The sequence below is a fragment of the Carassius carassius genome, chromosome 2, assembly GCF_963082965.1.
Source record: "Carassius carassius chromosome 2, fCarCar2.1, whole genome shotgun sequence".
In the NCBI taxonomy this organism is placed as follows: domain Eukaryota; kingdom Metazoa; phylum Chordata; class Actinopteri; order Cypriniformes; family Cyprinidae; genus Carassius; species Carassius carassius.
In genome coordinates this window covers 2,288,621-2,303,724 of record NC_081756.1, presented here as the reverse complement: position 1 = coordinate 2,303,724, position 15,104 = coordinate 2,288,621, and the positions used below count along the sequence as shown (strand labels likewise).

At 38.7% G+C, this 15,104-nt stretch overlaps 2 protein-coding genes across 3 annotated transcripts; one reads left to right on the top strand and one right to left on the bottom strand.

Annotated features, from left to right (window-relative positions):
* Positions 1 to 79: 79 nt before the first annotated feature.
* On the top strand, positions 80 to 3,715 carry LOC132099925 (macrophage mannose receptor 1-like). The gene is made up of 5 exons (XM_059505788.1): positions 80 to 150; positions 455 to 838; positions 2,020 to 2,343; positions 3,058 to 3,143; positions 3,230 to 3,715. Exons 1-5 carry the CDS (start codon positions 114 to 116, stop codon positions 3,326 to 3,328), a joined length of 930 nt encoding a protein of 309 aa, XP_059361771.1. The 5' UTR covers positions 80 to 113; the 3' UTR covers positions 3,329 to 3,715.
* A 1,874-nt stretch (positions 3,716 to 5,589) lies between these two features.
* On the bottom strand, positions 5,590 to 14,395 carry khnyn (KH and NYN domain containing). Of its 2 annotated transcripts, none has more exons than XM_059505761.1 (9): positions 13,999 to 14,395; positions 12,929 to 13,152; positions 12,516 to 12,650; positions 10,120 to 11,588; positions 7,542 to 7,672; positions 7,361 to 7,457; positions 7,055 to 7,162; positions 6,746 to 6,847; positions 5,590 to 6,077 (listed from the first exon to the last, which is right to left on the bottom strand). In XM_059505761.1, exons 2-9 carry the CDS (start codon positions 13,139 to 13,141, stop codon positions 5,759 to 5,761), a joined length of 2,574 nt encoding a protein of 857 aa, XP_059361744.1. In that variant the 5' UTR covers positions 13,142 to 13,152; positions 13,999 to 14,395; the 3' UTR covers positions 5,590 to 5,758. The 2 variants fall into 2 exon arrangements, with proteins under 2 accessions (XP_059361744.1, XP_059361743.1); XM_059505760.1 differs by having other exon boundaries at positions 5,590 to 6,080; positions 13,999 to 14,391.
* Between the last annotated feature and the right edge of the window lie 709 nt (positions 14,396 to 15,104).

The following is a 15,104-nucleotide window of genomic DNA, read 5'->3' as shown; positions in this document are numbered from 1 at the left end:
TTGCTGATGTTTGCATAATAGTCTTTAAGAAGAGATCATTGAGTGAACACACACGCATCTGTGCACACAAGCTCACTTATTTCTCCACGATCACAGGGTCACCGTCTGAAGCCATGGGTCCAGAGATCAATCTCATGTTGTTTGTTTGGGGTATGTACCTATTTAACCAATTAGTTAATAACTTCAGTTGCTCCGATGAACTTGACTCTCGCATGACTTAAAAAATATAGTTGAAATTGGTTTAATTTGTTTATCAAGTTAATGGAAAAATATGCCATTATTACATCACTTTTGTGACCCGTGAACATGTCAATCGTGGAAAAATCGATTGGAAGTTGATCTACTCAATGCATTCCTTTTAATTGTAATCCACTTTAACTCGAATGAGTTTACTATTCTGCAGCCTGTTTGCTTTTTGGAAAGACTCATGTTTCCAGTCTCTGCTCTTTCACAGCTACGTGCATCTCATCCGTGATCTCCAAGCAGTTTACCTTCATCAAGCAGGCAAAGACCTTCTCTGATGCCCAGGTCTACTGCAGAGAGTTTTACGGTGATCTGGCGAGCGTTGAAGACCCGGTGGACTTCAGCCGTCTGCAGGCCGTGGTGAGCGGGGTCACAGATCCGGGCGTATGGATCGGACTGAAGGGAGCCGAGCCGGACTGGATCTGGTCTCTGTCCGACAGAGCTTTCTACGGGGAAGGAGAAGCTAAATACAGACGCTGGAAGGCCGGACAGCTGGACAACGCCGGAGGACATGAAAACTGTGGCGTTCTCGATAGTAATGGGGAGTTTTGGGATATCCCGTGTACAAATCAACAGCCCTTCATTTGCTATGACGGTAAGGACACAGTAAATCAATTCACTGCTCATCTGCACCAGTATTTCTACCTCAAATTTTTTTTTTTTAAACTCAGCCCTAAATTTAAGATTTGAACTGCATATAAAATGTAAATTAATTTGCATTAAAACATAAAATAACATAAAATAATAAAAAATAATGTGATGCATATTCGGTGAAACCAGTCTTACTTTAGTATCCTGTTCTTTAAATTTGTTTTTAATTTTTTAAAATTTTTATTTTATGTTAGAGTTAGCATTTTTGTGTATATATATATATATTATTCTGATATGCCTGCTTTGTTTTTTTATATTAGTTATTTTAGTAGATATTGAAATGTAGCCTTGCCTTGATTTTCTTTTTCTTTCTGGTTTTAGTTTTAGCAAACAATAATGAGCTTTTGTGAAAGCGGTCAGATTTCTGTAATAGTGTTTTAAATGCACAATAACCAGATTTATATATTTATCATTAATAAATCCAGTCAGTTTTAATCTCATGCATTTGAACTGAATATTGCTTGGTTCACAGCTAGCCACATGTTTGACCATGTTCATACTCTTTAACGGAATAAATGTCATTGATTTCACAATTAACAGATTTATGCTGGTTTAAAAATATGATCAAGTCAAATCGATTTAGTTTTTACAGAAATCTTACCTGTTTTATGACTCAGGTTTATTACGTTTATTAGTTTGTTTGTGTGTGTTAAAACTGTAATCCAAATGTATGCCAATTTTATATGCAATTCAAATCTTACATAAAACTTAAAATATTTTAAATATCTTATATTTCACTCCTGCTTTTAGGACCATTTAGATATTTGTATATAGTCATTAGAAATTATTTCCATAAAATTTCCCTGTTACCATTTATTTATTTTTTTGTAACATGAAAATAACTAATATAGTATAGTTTTGACACATATATTTTGTTGTAGTATTTTCTGATTACTTTCTGATTTAAAACATTTGAATGCATTATAATAATGAGATTTTGATAGATTTGATCTGAGTTTGAATAAATGAGTTGTTTTCCAAACTAGTAAATATTGGAGAATTCAGAAACATTGCATTTTATTGATGTGTTATTTAATTGTCCCCAAGCCTTGTTTAGTTTATTTTCAGTTTGGTTTCCCAGTCCCAGTACTGAAGGTTATGCTACATTATGTTATTGTTTCACAGGAAATGTCCCCCAGAGGTACGTGTATGTCAGTGCAGGTAAGAGCTGGAGCGACGCGCAGACACACTGCAGACAGACACACACTGATCTGGTCAGCGTGAGGAACCAGGACGAGAACCAGCAGCTGCAGAATTTGACGAATGGTAATATGGTGTTCATCGGTCTGTATAAAGATGCTTTCAGATGGACGGATAACAGCAGCTCCATGATCAGACACTGGTCCATCGGCGAGCCTAATGGGAATGGAGCTTGTGTTTTGCACAGTCTCTTAAACACATGGTCCGATGAGGACTGTAACCAAGCAAGACCGTTCATCTGCCAAGACGGTGAGCTGCTTTTACGACACATTCTGATCAAAGTCACCATGAAGCTGAAGTTCCATAAAGAACTAATGTAGGGCAGGACTTGGCTCTGTGCATCAGTTGTTGATTGGCTGTTGAGATGTGTGCGTGTCTCTCAAAAATGCAGGGGCGGGGCTTAAACGAGGAGGATTCTGAATTTAGTCAACATTATGAGGTCATCCAAGATTAGGATGAGTTTGTTTCTTCATCAGGTTTGGTGAAATATAGCACTGCAACGGTGTCTCATCAATGGATGCTCTGCGGTGAATGGGTGCCGTCAGAATGAGAGTCTGATAAAAACATCACAATAATCCACAGCACTCCAGTCCATCAGTGAACATCTGGAGAAGACAAAAGACGAAACAAATCCAGCATTAAGACGTTTTTAACTCAAATATAATTGTTATTATGGATTATGCCAGATGTTAAAAATGTCTTCAATCAGCTGTTTGGACTCTCATTCTGACGGCACCCATTCACTGCAGAGCATCCACTGATGAGACACTGATGCAATGCTACATTTCTACAAATCTGATGAAAAACTCATCCTAATCTTGGATGGCCTGAGGGTGAGCACATATTAAAATAATTTTCATCTTTGGGGGAGCTATTCCTTTAAATAGATTATTTAACATGGAAAAATAGCTAGGTGAACACCCATGGTAATCTATAAAACTGGATCTCAAACTGTTCCTACAGGAGTGAAGATGCAGATACTGAGAATGAAGCTGAGATCAGGTCAGAATATGGATGATCCTGTGATGAAGGTGTCCATCATGCAGAAGGTGAGTCTGATTGAGTTCTGCTTGTGTGATCGAGCCGAGCACGAGGATCTGTGTCACTTAACTCACTGTGTCACTTACAATCTCAGATCCAGCAGAAACTCATGACTCTGGGAATGCCTTCTGATGCCAAACTACAGTGGAGAGTTCAGTCGGACGGCGCGATCTTCCACCCGCCGGAGAAATGACATGAATTCACAGAAATAACATGCTGAAAAGACCATTTGTTTAGATGTACTATTCTGACTAAAAAATTACACTTTTGTTATAAACTATTTTAGTTTCTTTGTTCTGCAAATCTTTTTCTGATTTCATGCCATTCACGTTCTTTGAAATGTTTGTTAAGGCACTTTGCATGTATCAAGCAAATAAGCTCTTCTCTTTGATTTGCATTGTTAATGGAAGAGGATTTTATTAGGAGGAATATTTTAAAAACATTTAGAACTTTGAATTTTTCCAGTCAAATATTTTTGCATCCACCCTTAATGTCATCAATGTTTTTCTGGACAGTGATTTTTTTCTGCAGGTAAATTTATTTCAATAAAACATGGTTTCATCACATATTTGAAACTATTTCAAAGCTCTGGCAATATAGTCTTATTTCCAAAATCCCTATTATATTTCAGCTAATTAATGAACTGAAAACACATAATTATTATATTAAATGTACTTTAACTAACCTAACAGGCGAAAAAAATCAACATGTGCAACCAATGAAAAAGTGATTTCAAGACTTCATCTTTTTCAGTGATTCTGAGTCATTGTGTTAATTGAAACTTTCAAAAACCAACATGAGCACAAATATTGCATTTCTAAAACTTGGTGCAAGGGTTTTAAAATACTGATTGATCCATAATAAATAAATGTATTCATAACGTCAACTTACAGATCATGTCAAAGCAGCTTTATAACGTTAAACAGCTAAAAGGTGTGTTGATAATGAAAAGAGGACAACAGAAAACAGTCAGTTTTTCAGTCAAAGTCAGTTCATTGACGATTCACTAATGTCATCATTCAGTTCAGCTCTCTTCCAGTAGTGTCTTAAAAGCAGAAGTCTTGATCTCCCCCTGACGGGGTCAGACGGAAAGTAGCCTACACATAATATGGAGGTAAACTTAAAGATGCACTGACTAATTTTAAACTGTAATTTTTGCAGCTCCAGAAATGGATCATCTATGATTTGTTGAATCATTTATTCAGAATGAGCATTGGCTGGACGGAAGCAAATTAGTATACTTTAAATTTTTACCTACAAATGAAGACAACGTAGTGCAAATAATATCGGAGGTAGAAAAACTATTAATGTCTCAACTCGAGCAATAGAGCCGCCCCCCCCCCCCATAAACAATAATTTAATACAGTGTTCGATTTTAGACACGATATTGTCAATATTGTCTTTTTTTGTGCGAGTTCGCCACCCTAAATGAAGCAGAACAGTAGAGTTTTTCAAATTGGTGTGTTTCACCGGGCCACGAAGAAATATAGAGCTGAGTATCATCAGCATAACAGTGAAAACTAACACCATGTTTCCTGATGATATCTCCCAAGAGCAACATGTAAAGCGTGAAAAGTAACAGCCCTAGTACTGAGCCTTGAGGTACTCCATACTGCACTTGTGATAGATTTGATACATCTTCGTTCACTGCTATGAAATTGATGGCGGTCATATAAGTATGATTTAAACCATGCTAATGCACTTCCATTAATGCCAACAAAATTGCACATTTTGGACCTAGCTTTATCCAATTCATTTGCACATAACATTTCAGAAAACTTGTAATACAACAAACAATTACAATTCCTAATGTAAACGATCAACTGGGTAAGTATGGTTATAATCTATAGGATATTTTATACCCCATTCACTCATATGGCTCACTATGTATGCAGCATCAGCAGTACAATAGCGCCCTCTGCTGGTACACAGCACCAGTGCACTGTGGATATTCACAGTTTTTAAAAAGTGTTCAAATTTATCATACAAATATCACGTAAACTTTAGGTGCAGATGTAGTTCTTAATAAATATTAAACTATTTAATAAGTTTGTATTTAATACTGAAAAAAATCAATAAAAGTGACTCCATAGGTTGAATCAACAGGTCTGATGTGTTTTAAATAGATTACCTCCAACACAAATTCACAGACAACCTGATTTACGTAGCTGTTTAATAGGGACAGAGCGCATTAATGAACATCTGCATAAAAATACAAAATGTAAACATTCCAGAGCATAGCGACATTGCTCGTGTACATCCGTCGTCCCTGAAGGAAAACCATGAAAACAAGACAAATGTCTAAGTAAACTGTTTAAGACATATTCTTGGCTTGGTCTCTAACACTCGTCATCTTTTCATTATCCTTACATCATGTGAAAATAAATAGTATCAAGTGTTGACATTTCAGATTAAAAACTCCTAAAGCACAACTGCAGTTAATAAAAAAGGTTAAAAAGTTCATAAAAACTCATTCACACTTGTGGAATATAAATTATGTAAATTATAAATTATGAAAGCACATTGGGAGTTAAATAGCTCTGGAATGGTAAGAAATGATTATTATATTCTTATGTATTGCTCAGTACACAATATTTCCCTGTGTTCCTCTGCTCGTCTCAGTTTATTCCTGTTGTTCCAGGATGAGGTCTGTGAGTCGGCTGACGTCTCTGATCCTCGGGTGACACTGCAGGATCATGATAATCACGCTCTCCTGGCCAGGAAAGATCTGCACTAAACCCTGCAGCAGCTTCAGCGTCTCCTCCTCCGTCCTCTCCCTGACCTCCTGACGCCCCTCGCCCTCATCCCACTGACCTCTGCTGGGACCCCCTGGTGTCCGGTCTCGAAAGCGCAGCACTTCGGTGTGAGCGTGTGGGGTCGCAGGCTGATGAGGAAAGGACGCGGATGCACCTGCGTATGAGTGACTGCCTGGAACAGGTAAACTACTGCCAAGGTACAGGCACACAAACACAACACAATGTTTTGTTGTTGTTGTCAAATTTTAGAGAACATATAGCACATAGATTGTTTCAAAAAATGGTGTTCTACGGATATATGGCATCATTTGGTGGATCTCCTAAACAACAAAACCCAACAATCCCCTTAAATCACCATGTTTGCATTTTCAGCTTAAATATTACCCAACGTTGAAAACGCATAACACTGATGAAAATACTAAATACTTGTGGCCATTTAGTTTGCAGCCCCTGCCTAAATATAATTGTATAATAATTATTCATATTTAAATATATTAATAGTGCATTGCTTTTTTGGGTCAAAAGTATAAATTAATCATGTACAGTATCGTTTAATAAACGTTTGGGGTCGATAAGATTTATTTCGTTTTATTCAGATATTACACAAAAATATTGTGTTCAGAAACTGTGTTCAACATTGATAATAATCAGAAATGTTTCTTGAGCAGTAAATCATCATATTTTCATGATTTCTGAAGATCATGTGACACTGAAGACTGGAGGAATGATGCTGAAAATACAGATTTGATGAGCAGAAGAGACTTCTTTACCAACCCCAAACTTTTGAACAGCAGTGCAATCATTTGAGTCCAAAATCTCTAGAAGACAACGTGATGTGTTGTGGATGTTAGTACCTGTTGTGTTTATTTAGGAAGTCTCTCAGATGAGGACCACCGCGGCCCAAAGGATCGTCAGGTAACATGAAAAGATCGCCAGCAAACACGTACTGAAGCAAACTGAAACAACACTTTCATCAGTAAATGACCACGACTGTGACGGATATAAAACCCTGTTCACCCAGACAAGCTTTGGTGAGCTACCCTCAAAAGAATCGTTATAAGATGCTTCAGGAAAGCTTCAATTATGAAGATCTCGCTTTACACATAAAACAAGCATAATAGACTAGTTAAAAAAATCTGAGATGGGATGACTGTAAATATAACCTTTTCTTTATGATGTCTCTCCACGCGGGCGACTCGTCCACCAGATCTCTCAGGTTGTCATTAGTCACAATCACTCCTTTGGTCTTCTGCGCCAGCTCCAGCATGAATCTAACCAACAATCACTCATTATCTAACGAATCAGCACTGTTTTAGCTTACGCCTCTGCTGCATGCTCTTGCACTCAACTAATATTCAGACCTAAATGTAAGATTTATGTATGTGAATTGCACGGAAAATATCCAGCTATTTGGATCACACAGTTTAACATAAATGATTGTGTTGATTTGAGATGAAATGATTAATTACCGGTCGTCATATGAGTTGATTCTCTTGCCCTCGACCTCTCTGGATGGAGTGTATTTGAGGAAACCCAGATCACAGAGTTCATTCATATATTGCCTTTCTAAAGAAGACACAAGAGCCACATGATAACACACTCGCTTCTGTCACAACACACTGAGATGACAAGGCATAGAGTGAGCTTCACCTTTAACCTTTGAGTTGTTCTTCTGTCTCCACTGAGGGACGAACACTGTGATTTCACGATGACCCCTCGCCCAAAAAAGCTGCACAGCCAGAGCGATGCCTCGACAGGAGAAAAACACCCCCAAACCGTGACTGCGGAGGATAGGCATCAGATTCACAAGTTCATGTACAATTCTTAAATCAAGATACATTAACTGGAGATGAAAAATGACTAGGGATATAAAGTCTTGTTTCAAAATTACCTGAAATTACGCATTAAACAAGAACAAATATCAGAGAAATAGGTGTCCGAAAAATAATTCAAAGAGAAAACATCTATTTTTGCTGATCCCATTGGCATATACAGGTTTATCAATTTTCACAGAATTTAGACCAGCTTTTTATTAAAAAGACTCAATAACATGTCTTCTTTCAGGATAGTTAAAAGAAAACACCCAAAATTCACTTTTAAGTGTTATAATCCATCAGTAGATTTCAAATTCAGAACATAACTTTAAAGCCATTTTCTCAAAACAAGTTTCTTTCTCTACTTAGGCACAACGTAAATGCACCAAAATGTACAGTTCCCTTTCAAGGGAACTTCGAACTGCGTCCTCTAGGGGGCGCTATGGGGAACACCTCGTTGTGACCCGTGTCTGAAGAAAACATTGAAAAAACACCAACGAGTTGGCTGGCGACAGCCTCTGACGTCACTACCGGCACCTGGAGAACATGTCATTCTCTTCTTCGTCTGAAGCTTGCGTCCGAAGCATGGCAGGGAGCTAGAGGACGCAGCATACAAGAACTTTCAACCTGGCTGACATAACATTTTTAAACATTTAATTAAAGAAAACTTGTATTACACAACAATTGTCTCAATGTACTCAGCAGTTCGAAGTACGGTGATATCTATTAGTAAACATTTTACTCTGTTGACCTGTCGTATCTGGCCTTAACGTTAGGGCTGGGTATCGATTCAGATGTTCCAGATCGATTCGATTTCAATTCACAAGCTCTCAAATCGATTCGATTTCGATTCTCGATTCGATTTTCGATCCGATTTTCTATTAGAGCTGTAATCGGGCCTTAAAAGTTAAGCCCGACAGATTTCGGCCCGAGTCCGACAAGTAGATTGACAGCTTTTTAAAAGCCCGAACCCATTTACAGCCCGACATTATTCAAATGTACGCACGCACACAGCTCTTTTGCCTTTTGTCAGGAATGAGACATTTATACATGGTTTAACATAATTTATACATGACTAAAGTAATAGGCCACTTGGAAGTTTGAACAAAGAAATAAAATCAGTCCTCTGTAACATCGTAACATCTCAGCACTCTATAAATAGCCCTAGGTATAGGCTCATTTAGTATATAAATAGGCCAACGCACCAATAAAAACAAGTATTTCTTAAAATAATTAAGATAAATTCTAAATTAAGATGGGTATTTGGCAATAAGGAAATGAATTAAGATAAAGGCTATGCCAGATTAGCTTCGCCATAGCAGTTTTTCAACTACTCAGCATACATTTTCGCATCTTTCTCGCGCTAATCGAAACACATTACATGACCGCTCATTTACCGCACAAGTCCGAGCCCGGCCCGATTGGTTCGATTGGCAATGGGCTTCTTCACACTGCCTGAACATGTGCAATTGTGCTTTTGAAGACTACTGACCACACTGCTCAGAGCCTCGGTACACACTCTCCGATGGCGATGTTTACATCATGCCTGCCTAGCGGTCCATAGCGGACTCGCGGACGCAGAAAGTATAAGAGGCTTTAAGATGCAGTCTGTAAGATGCGAACGGGAGCATGACCTGACGCGCGACAATGCAGAAAATGTGCGGTTCTCTCCAAAGATGTTTTGCCACATTTCTTTTATTAAAGATGATTGCTGCGTAGTATCTGATGTTTCCATTTGCTTTAACTTCTTCAAGTGAGTTGCAAAAGTTTTGTGTGTGTGTGTATGCGTGTTCAGCAAATGGTGGGCAGCATTTGAATTCGTGACGGGCCGCAGGTTGAGAACCACTGCTTTAAACTGGAATGGAAGAAAGGTTCGTTGGTAACATCGCACAAGGCCAATAAGAGGGTGACATCTAGTGGAGAAGATTTGTAATTAGATTAACTCTAATCTTACGTTCAATGTCTGCGGAAATAAATATGGAAAAAAATCGATTCATGGCCTTTGAGAATCGATTTTGAATCGACCACATTTTAAAAAACGATTAATCGAAAAATCGATTTTTTTTACCCAGCCCTACTTAACGTGTCATTGTGAACCTCAAGAAAATGTTTCTTGATTTAAGAATGTTTATACAGGAGAATCATTCTGTGTGTAAATGGATTAAAAAGGAGTTCTAATCCATGCCAAGGAGCACTGTAGTTTTTAATGGCTACAGCAACAATATATTTAAAAAATGCTAAAAGATATCAGTCACTACATCTTAAATTCTGATCAATACTTGCTACGCTTTAAGTACAACAACACACTAGAGATGGACTGTTGACAGACAGGAATGCATATGATGCCTTTTGCGAGAATCAGGAAGTCTCTTTGTTCTCATTCTGACCACTAGAAGGCACACCATGGTTTTTACCTCATTGCGACATTGCTCCCATCGATGATGATCTGACGCAGCATGGGGTCTCCAGGCTCGTCCGACAGCTGCAGTTTGAAGGGTGTCTTGAGGCTCTCGAGGAAGCGCTGTGATCCTGTGACCACCGATGCTGCACCTGATCTGCCGTGTTGAGGTTTGTGCGGAATGGACTGGTTGGAGATATTTGGGGAATTGAGATCCGGGTTCTGACAGATAGTCAGTGGAGGCAATTGGACATGTGATTCCATTGGTTGTACTTCGGAGTCCAAGGTTTCAAAGGAGTATGTCGTCTGCGGTGGGCCTCTCACCGATAATGGCCTACCATTAATGTTCACTGGTTTGGATGTGTCTACCTTTGTGGTCCTCATCTCTGCTCCAGCCTTTTCACTCCCAGTGTCGAGATCTGCGACTGAATTTGGACCAATCTTCCAATCAGCTTTTTTAGTGCCACCTCTCGTTCTGTTCACCTCTCCTTGTTTCTGCAGTTGCATGAGCAGCTCGTGTGGCTTGAGCTCGGGTAGATTGCTGCACACTTCCATTACTGTCTCTTCGGTGTAGCCACAAGTGGCCGCGGCCTTCTTCAACACATCCAAGACAAAGTCTTCCTCTTTAGCATTGGGTTTTTCTTTACTGGCTTCTAGTATCTGAAGTGCCTCGTGCATTTCTCCACCAATTCCCGTCACATTTTGGGACTCGCTGTGGAGGTTTCGCTGGCCGGATTTGTCCTGCTCCTGCTGGATCAAATCCAGAAGCTGCGAGGCTTCTTTGGGGCCCGTTCGGGTTAGAACAGCTTGCACCACATCCTTGGCAAATCCCATCGTGGTGAAGAACATGAGGAGGTGGTCGAAATCCTCTCTGCTCCCTGCGGACAACAGAACAGAGTCATGCGATGGCGTTTTAGATTTGGTTTCTTGTGGCGAACCTCGTTCTGGAGACCCCGGTATCTCAAAGTGTGTTGGGTCAAGCGCCAAGCTTTGAGAAAAAGAATTGCATGATTTCCTGCTGAAATCATCCGTCCCATTAATTCTGTGATGGGCAGATTGTAGAAAAAGTCCTGGTTGTTTGGAAGGTGAGTTCTCTGCATTATAATTCGATCTCAGCTGTCCCTGAGAGCCTCCAAAATCAATTTCATCAACAGTTCTCTGCATCGCCCACGATCCATTGCCTTTGAACGGGATCAGACTTTCCCGGTCCCGCTTTGCATACGAGTCCAATCCAGACTGCTTGACCAAATCCAGCAGGACCTCTTTCACCAGCACAGGTAACACCAGCAGGTCCAGGGTGTGACGGTCCTCCAGACTCTCCACGATTGCTTTGAAGGCCCGACGTGACTCCAGGGATTCGAGGCCAGCCTCAGTACGCCGTCCCTGGCTGCTCTTGTACTTCTCCACCAGGTCAGTTATAAAGGAATAGGCTTTCACTACAGGTTCAGCCAGCCCGGTTATGAGGATGATGCCTTGAGATCCCACCTGTAGGACAGGAAAGCACAAGTTATGCATTTTAAGTTTATCAAGTAACATTTCTATTATTTTTTTGTTTAATTTTCTATGTAATATTATTTTGCAATGTATGTAACTTCTTTTGATTTTCATTTTACATTAATCGTTAAGTTTACACAATTTAGTTTCTCTAGTTGCATTTATCTTAGATTGAATGCACTTTTTCATGTTAACTGTTATCTTGTATTTGGTGATTTTTTTTTCAAGTGATGTCTTTTTTATGCCGTTTTTATGTAATGCTTATCTTCGATCTTACTCATTTTTATTTATTTTATATTCATCTTGCATTTTATGCATTTATTGTTACATTTATCTTGTTACATTTATCTTGAATTTTATGCATTTATTATGTTACATTTATCTTGCATTTTTATGTAAATTTTTATGTTACATCGATCATGCATTTTATACAGTTTGATTTTGTAAGGTAAGATTTATCTTGTTTTATGGATGTTTAGATATGTTTCAAATTTATCTAAATATCACTCTTTTAGGGCACGGAGGCCACTGTAGTGTGTCTGTCTCACCTTCTGTTTTTCCTAGTTTCAAGAAACAAAGGTGGTAGAATTACATCTGGATGGAAATATGAATATGGAAATGATGTCATGCGTAGTAAAAAAGGCGTTGCTGCAGGGTGGAAAAATGAAGCTTGTTTTTGCACCCACCATCTTCAGATATTTGCGCAAGTTTGATCGAAATGGAAATGTTTCATAATCAAAGTTTATGAAAAAAATCAGGTTTGGCTCTAATGTTTTTGTGCTGTGCAAAGAAAAGTAATATTTTTACACATAAAAACCTTCAGCTATATATACTTTGAAAAGGGGTTACAGTACAGTAGCATTGAAACTCTATCAGAAAATACAGCACAGATGATCTTTTAGAAAACCCTTTACTCACCACTATATGAGCGGAGGAATTTTTAATCAGGCAATCCATGAACAGCCCTTTAGCACCACTGAAGACACAGTGAAGCACTTCAGGAAACTGGATCTCTTGCTGAGCTTCCTGATTGACGACACCTTTCACAAAAAGCTACAAGATGCATAACATATAAGTTGAGTAAACCCTCAGGAATTCGATTAGGAAAAATTTCTATTGTAATTATGGCCTTTGCATCCTTAAACCAATACATGCATCTGTGACGGGAACATGCAGTTTTACAGCCATGCAACGTGACACAATTAGATGTTGTTCATGTTGCTGTACAGCTTAGACTTGTTATTCCACATCATACAGGACTTTATAAATACATGTCGTTGTTGTTTCACTTTAGGTACACAGAAACTGAAAGTCTTAAGAGTGTGAAGCACCTTCGCTGCCTGCACGTCTCCTGAAGTCCCCAGCAGCTGCAGCCAGATCTGTCCACTCTGCGCAGACAGAGCGTCCTCTTCTCCGATACTCAGCTTCACCCCAAAGATGCGCTCGACGGTGGGCTGCAGTGCCAGCAGCGCCCCCCTCAACACACCTGCACAGGTGAACTCATCCTCGACCTCCTGCTGCTCCATGAGACCTGAGAGAGCCATGACGCACCTCACTGAAAGAGACGCCAGAAGGACACCAGTCAATGGTGGAGCTTCAGACGAGAAAGAACAAGAACAAACGACAATAAAAAACTATATAAAGTCCAATTTCAGTATATTAGCAGAAGTTTTCATCGTACAGAAGTACTAATTGATTTAATCTCAACAAAATAATAATATTGGCAATCCCAGGGTCCAAATAATGTTAATAGTATGTTCATTTAAAGTTATCTGGTCTTTAATAACGCTCTTTTTTCATTACTACTTATAAGTTTCAGATGGTTTGGAGAACATCCAAACTAATGTTCTCATAATGTTCAGAAAACAGTCAAATGGAAATCCCAGATAGCACAGATGTCTGTTAAAGATCGCTTCATCACAATAACTTTTATAATACTAATAAGTATCACAGGTTTTTTTTTTTCATAATAATTGTACTCAAAGCATATGTTTGTGTATTTTGTGTTACTCCATGATGATGTTCTATTTGATGGCACTTGTAGTGTACAGAAAGGCCCAAACATAACCTCAAGTCCCCCACCCACCCCTCAAAAAAAAAAAAAAAAAAAAAGAAAAAGAAGAAAAAAAGATAATACACCATCACTGACCGTTTTGAGAGAACATTCACAAATATCATTTTACAACTTAAAGGGATTGTTAGTAATAGCAAGACGTTGTTAGAACATATTTATATTCGAGTACTATTGGGTTTCGCAATTAAAATCGGTCAAACGATTAAATATAATGTTCATCAGTTATAACGAACGAAACAGATTCATGATAAACACTCAACAATGTTGTTAATTAACAAAAACAAAAGTATAAAAGAGGACCGAGCGACAGTAAACAGGCGTTCTTACCATAATCGCGTGAACTTTAAACTGCGCTCTTTCGTGTTTACGAAGCGTCGCGATAAACAATCCGGAGCGAGTCTGAACGCTCTTCTGCGACGCTCCAGATTCAGTCCAAATTTAGTCCTGCTAGCTTATAAAAGGCTTCTTTTGGTTTAGAGATCGCTCGTGGTTCCGCGAGACTCGTTGATCCACATTTTGGACAGGTCATGATGATTGTTGATCAAATGAAACCAAAGGGAAACTTTGCGCTGATCTTCTTCTACCGTAATGAACGTAAAGCACGCGCACGTACAGTCTGCTGATGCGCTCTAACGCGTGCTCACAGACATCTACAGGCGTGAAACACTGAAACACGAGGGACTTCTGAGCAGACACGATTGAAAAACACGTTATATGACTTAATATATGAAAGTGCGTGAAAAATAGACGGACGCAGACTTTATTATGGCTTTAGGCAGATACAGTGACACCGTGCGGGAATTTCCACTGACGCAAAGAGCCACATCCGTTTAAAGTCAACAGCAAACATGTATCACCTATAGAAAACTCCCAAGTCCACTGTAATCATTGACCAAAGTTACTTTAAGCTCGTTTACAGGCACAGAACATATAACATTCTTTCTTTCTTACACGTTTCAGTTCTGTAGGCTGTATCAGAATGGGGATAATTTATCGTTTTTAAACAACTGTTTAACATGTTTTGAAAGTTAACATTATAAACATTAGCCTATACATTTTAAATGTATAATTGTATTGAAGAACATTTAAACAAAGGCTACTACAGCATCTTAGGATGAATATACAACATTATACAGTTTTTCCTATTCCTAACAGATTCTGTGACAAAGAAATGGCTGTGGATTTAGACGGTTCAAAAGTAACAGTCATATAAATCAGAATATTCCTTTAATGTTTCTCTAACATAATCGAGGGGGAAAAACGTTTTTAAACATTCAATGGAAACGTTAGCAGAATAAACATTATTTATACATCTCAGTTTAACGTTTATTTTAAACTGCTCAGTCTACTGGTTTCAGATGGTTCAGAGAAATTCAAAAGTAACATTTGTTTGCAAAGTTCTAAAATGGAACTCTCTCTTAATGTTTGGAACT